This window comes from Bombus fervidus, chromosome 14, assembly GCF_041682495.2.
Source record: "Bombus fervidus isolate BK054 chromosome 14, iyBomFerv1, whole genome shotgun sequence".
Taxonomy (NCBI): Eukaryota; Metazoa; Arthropoda; class Insecta; order Hymenoptera; family Apidae; genus Bombus; species Bombus fervidus.
The window spans coordinates 1,981,601-1,986,990 of NC_091530.1; the positions used below are offsets into that span (position 1 = coordinate 1,981,601).

General features: G+C 34.2%; 1 protein-coding gene across 1 annotated transcript; it reads left to right on the plus strand.

Moving 5' to 3' along the window:
* Positions 1-1,739: 1,739 nt before the first annotated feature.
* LOC139994201 (tuftelin-interacting protein 11-like) lies at positions 1,740-5,390 on the plus strand. Its single transcript, XM_072016627.1, has 8 exons — positions 1,740-2,216; positions 2,311-2,524; positions 2,646-2,823; positions 2,913-3,871; positions 3,978-4,174; positions 4,257-4,685; positions 4,770-4,927; positions 5,016-5,390. Exons 1-8 carry the CDS (start codon positions 2,108-2,110, stop codon positions 5,262-5,264), a joined length of 2,493 nt encoding a protein of 830 aa, XP_071872728.1. The 5' UTR covers positions 1,740-2,107; the 3' UTR covers positions 5,265-5,390.

Below are 5,390 nucleotides of genomic sequence, written 5' to 3' on the forward strand. Positions count from 1 at the left end.
TCGTGATGCTTTTACGCTCTTCGAGGATCAAAGTTTCCTGGAACAGAGAGTAATTGCGTTTCACTTACGATTTATGCGTAAGTGATTTCACTCGTATCATCCTTTACCGGAAAATTTGTATATGCGTATATAAAGTTTGTCCTCTTTTCATTGTTTATAACGAAACTTTGTCTATCTAATATATCTAAGGATATACGGCACATTCCGTGATTTTTATAGAAACGATAAGAAATTAAATAAACGTAACGTTCGACAACCGCGACTACAGCTTTATAGCAAATTTATTTTCTTTTTTGCCGCTTGAAGCGATTCGATTTGCAAATCTAACGGGCTCGTAAGATAATTCTAAGGTTGATTCAAGCACTCCGCTCATTTTCTATTCCTAATCGTTCAGTCATGTAACAATTACTAACAGTTGCGTTACGATCTTTAGTAAGATTAGTTGATAATTAAGTTCTTTCGCGATAAATTTGCAATTTTAGATGTAAATTAATCTACGAAAACAATCGCGTGCTCGTAGATATTTACTAGTGTGTATGCACACACTATGTACATTGAGTGAAACCGGTCTAGATGCGAGGGAATTTTGAACGTAACGTACGATAGATCGATTATTTAGGTATTAATGTCGTGGCAAATACGAGCAACGTTTAAATAGTTCCTGAAGAGGTAGACGGCCTGCAATAGATAGTACGTACACATATACATTCGTAGACATATGTATGTTTTCAGCAAAACGTGATCGCGCCCAAACATCACGAATCGCGACAAGCGTTGACGCGTTTCAACGCGATCGCGACAAGAGTTGACGCGTTTCAACGCGCTCGCGACAAGCGTTGACGCGTTTCAACGCGATCGTGTCTCCACGCGACTGAACGAAAATACAACTTTTGTATAAAGAATCGCAATACAACTTTTGTATAAAAAAACATGCAATAAAACTATCAACAAGTTCAGATTCATTACTACAAAAAAACTTGTCAAGTAAAAAATTGTATAGGTTAGGAAATTATGAAACTTTGTTTAAAATGCCGGAAATACTTATGCGGCAAATGTACATTTGATAATAAGATAATTTGTAAAAAATGCAGCGAAGTTGAATAAGATACATCTCTATATAAATAAAAGTGTAATTCTATTTAAGTCTATGATTGAAATTATACAAAAATAAATTTGGGCGAAATTTTATGAAAGTATTTTATATACATTTAGTTATAAATTAAACATTATCTAAGTTAAATCATAAAAACTATTACTTCTTCATAAAAACTATTACTTAATCACAACTTATCTTGATCGCACAGATAGGAATAGGTATACACGAAGTGTCGGTAGATTTAGTGTTAATACGTATAATTTAAATGATCAATTATACTACACAGTACGAACGGAAAACAGTATATTGTCCGGTTATTCATTAAAAGCAGTCGTATAGGAAGAAGCAGTTCAGGAAACAAAAAGGCATTTTGTTAGTTAACTTTAGATTATTTGTTGTGGACGGTAACAAACTAACAATTAGAATTTCTCGATATATTACCTTCGGCAGCTCCTGTAAACTTTCTTAGGAATTGTATTCTCTTTTTTCCGTGTTATTTCCTTCTCAATTATTTCCCATCTTCTTGTGAATTTTTTTTCCCGCCTAGACGAATAAGGCGCAGCTAAAGAACTTTCACTTAACCATTTAGTTCAGTTTGAACGGTCAAGGAAGAAGGTTGTGTGTGAGGACGGATTTCGAGTTGAATCATTCTTTTGACTCGCTGTCGTTACTAAGTCCGAACGTAGTAACAGAACGCAAATACATAATTGTAAAACTATCGAAAAAGTTTCTTAATTTGTAATTGAGTTGTCAATATATATATATATATCAAGTAGCTGTGCCACGCGCATCACTCCACACACGTTGGCAACACTGCTAAATACAATCAGCTGAGACTGTTCAGTTTTGTGACAACGAAACGCAACATAACCTCTACTGTTCGATAGTTACATTACCGTTCCGTTTTATTTCTATATTTTTTAGAAATATAAATATAAATCGATTGAAAACTTGTTGAATACAAGCTTTTATCAAATTTGTACAGACAGTATAATAATAGACATTAGCAAAATGTCAGAAAACGAAGTAGAAAGCTTCGAAATCACGGATTACGATCTCGAGAATGAATTCAATATTAATCGTCCTAGGCGTAAATTATCAAAAAAACAACAAATGCTTGGTAAGTTCTTTGTTTAATAACTATAATGTCTATTCAGTATAATATTAAACTCATTTTTCATATTTCATATTTCATATTTCATATTTCATTTCAGGTGTTTGGGGCGATGATAGCGACGAAGATGAATTATCTGCTAGACCATCGTTTAAGACATTTGATAAAGGACCCAAGAATTATACGACTCCTGTAAATTTTGTAGCAGGAGGTATTCAACAAGCTGGGAAGCCTAAAGAGGAGACAGAGGACAAAGATGACGATGAAAGCGACAATGAGAGCAAATCTCAAAGAGAATTTCCAAATAGCTCAAGGTGAATTTTAAAGATGATTTTTTATTTATTTAATTATGTAGACTTCGTTTTAGACTTATTTATTTCATTTTATAATATTGGTACAAGTATTCTAATCGGTAAACTTTCTTTTCGCCAATAGTTCTGAAGATGAGAAGCCGAGTTCTGTGCATCAACGTACGTCGTTTTCGTTAAATACAGATGGGGATATTGCAGGTTTACGTAAAAAGAAGCATAAAGTAAACCCCTTATTAATGCAAAGTGGAATGGGAAGTTGGGAAGTCTATACGAAAGGTATCGGTGCCAAGTTGTTGCTACAGGTATATATAATTATTTTAACAAACAATAATTATTTTGTTGATACTCCCGTACAGATATACTTATATCTGCTTTTCTGTTCATTATTTAGATGGGTTTTGAACCTGGAAAAGGATTGGGTAAACAGTTACAAGGTATAAGCGCGCCAGTTGAAGCACATCTGAGGAAAGGTAGAGGTGCGATTGGTGCTTACGGACCGGAAAAAGGTCCTAAAGTTGCAGAAAAGAAGAAAGACGAAGAAATAGAAGAAGGGAAAGATCCCAAAGCTAAGTTATCACAGTGGAGGAAAGGAGATGGAAATACTGCTAAGAAAAAAGTAAATTATGTATATCGAAGTGTTGATCAAGTTTTGGAAGATGGGAAATTGAAACCTAACAGAAAGATAAGAATATCCAACGAGATGAGTAGGGTCAAAGTTATAGATATGACTGGACCGGAACAAAGAATTCTTAGTGGATATCATGCTATAGCTGGAGGTCAACAGCGACCCGACGAAAACGTCGTAGTTACTGATAAAAAGTCCAAAGTTAATTTTGCATTGCCAGAACTTCAGCATAATTTAAATATACTTGTGGATATGTGTGAGCAAGATATTATACAAAACGATAGAAGGACACGGCATCTAAGCGATAGAGTAATTGCACTAGAGGCAGAGAAGAGAAACTTGTCCAAAGTTATAGATCAACACGGTCAATTAATAGATACGTTAGAAAACGTTCTTGCAATCGTAGACAGATTGATGGATGAAACAAATCAATTAACGTTAGAAGAAACTGCGGACGCTTTTAAAGATTTACAAGATAAATATTACGAGGAATATAAAATGTACGAACTGGGTGAATTAGCTAGCAGTTTTGTTGGTCCAAAAATAAAAGATTGTTTAATTAGTTGGAATCCATTGATGCAACCAAAACAATGTATTAAATTATTCGATCAATGGAAAAGTATCTTAGAGAGTGGTACCACCACCACTCTTCAAACAAGAACTATGCACCCATATGATCATCTTGTTTGGAATTCATGGATGCCATCAATCAGAGGTGCTGTACAGTAAGTAGTTTGTTTTACAGAAAATTTGTTCGTTAACATACTTCAGTAGTACTATGTATATGTATATTTACCATACCCTTCATTTTCTTTCTTTTTTTTTTTATAGACAATGGACATGTAGGCAGCCAGAACCACTAATTGAATTAATAGAACATTGGATCCCACTACTTCCAAATTGGATATTAGAAAATATTTTAGATATGCTGGTTCTCCCCAAACTCACTTTGGAAGTAGAAGAATGGAATCCCCTTACTGATACAGTGCCCATTCACACATGGATTCATCCTTGGATACCACTTTTACGTACATATACATACAAAAATTCACCATTAGTTATATGAAAACACAAAGAAACTATTTCAATAACGTTATATTATTATTTTAGGAAATCGTTTAGATACTTTAATATATCCAATAATACGACGTAAATTAGGATCCGCATTGGGTGGTTGGCATCCGTCCGACAGATCTGCCAGATTAATGTTACAACCATGGTCTAACGTTTTCGCAAAAGGAGATATGGAAGCCTTCCTAGTGAAAAATATCATCCCAAAATTGCAAATAGCACTTTCAGAATTTGTTATAAATCCCCACCAGCAACATTTAGATCAATGGAACTGGGTATACGAATGGAAGGACTTACTTCCATCTCATATAATGGCAGGCCTGTTGGATAAATTCTTTTTCCCTAAATGGTTACAAGTTTTGGCCTTGTGGCTAAATCATTCTCCTAACTATGATCAAGTTACAAATTGGTATATGGGATGGAAAAGTATGTTGAGTGAAAAAATATTGGCCGAGCCGTTGGTGAAAGGTGTGTATTCAGGATAAAAAATATTGAATTTCCTTTAATCAAACAAAATCATCAACTTATACTCATATGCTTATTGACTTACAGAACATTTCAAAAAAGCGTTAGACATAATGCATAGAGCAGCTTCCGTGCCACAGAGTCATCAACCGGGTGCAATGGAACAAGTTTCCTATTTAACGAGCTTAGAAAGAAGTCAACCTACTATGTCACAAATGCCTTCAACAGCTCAACCAAGAATGGAGGTACGATTTAGTTTTGCCTACCCATAATAAAGTAAGATAACTATATTAACTTCGATTGTAATATTACATTCTTTCCTTTCCTTTGCAGAGACTTGCCGAAGCAGTTAGAACAGCATCGCAAATACCTCTGGGTTTCAAAGATCTTGTACAAAAGAAGTGCGAGGACAATGGTATATTGTTTATGCCAATACCGAATCGGTATAGGGAAGCAAAGCAAGTTTATAAAGTTGGTAATGTCCAAGCTTATATAGATGGAAATGTTTTATTCGTTTGTCACAATGGCATGAATTGGATGCCAACACATTTAAATGCTTTACTAGACATGTCTGAACTTTAGGACTAATTCTAATCTATATAATAGTATATAATGTATATAATAGTGTATAATTAATATTTAACAGGTGTATATAATTATTTGTCTTGTATATATGTTGTAAAATATAAGATATAGTGCTGTAAGAAT

Excerpts from the sequence above, each read along its gene's own strand:
- LOC139994201 (XM_072016627.1), top strand. The coding sequence starts at position 2,108 with ATGTCAGAAAACGAAGTAGAAAGCTTCGAAATCACGGATTACGATCTC. Across the intron at positions 2,525-2,645 it reads GAATTTCCAAATAGCTCAAG|TTCTGAAGATGAGAAGCCGA; the intron begins GTGAATTTTAAA and ends TTTCGCCAATAG. Across the intron at positions 2,824-2,912 it reads GTGCCAAGTTGTTGCTACAG|ATGGGTTTTGAACCTGGAAA; the intron begins GTATATATAATT and ends TTCATTATTTAG.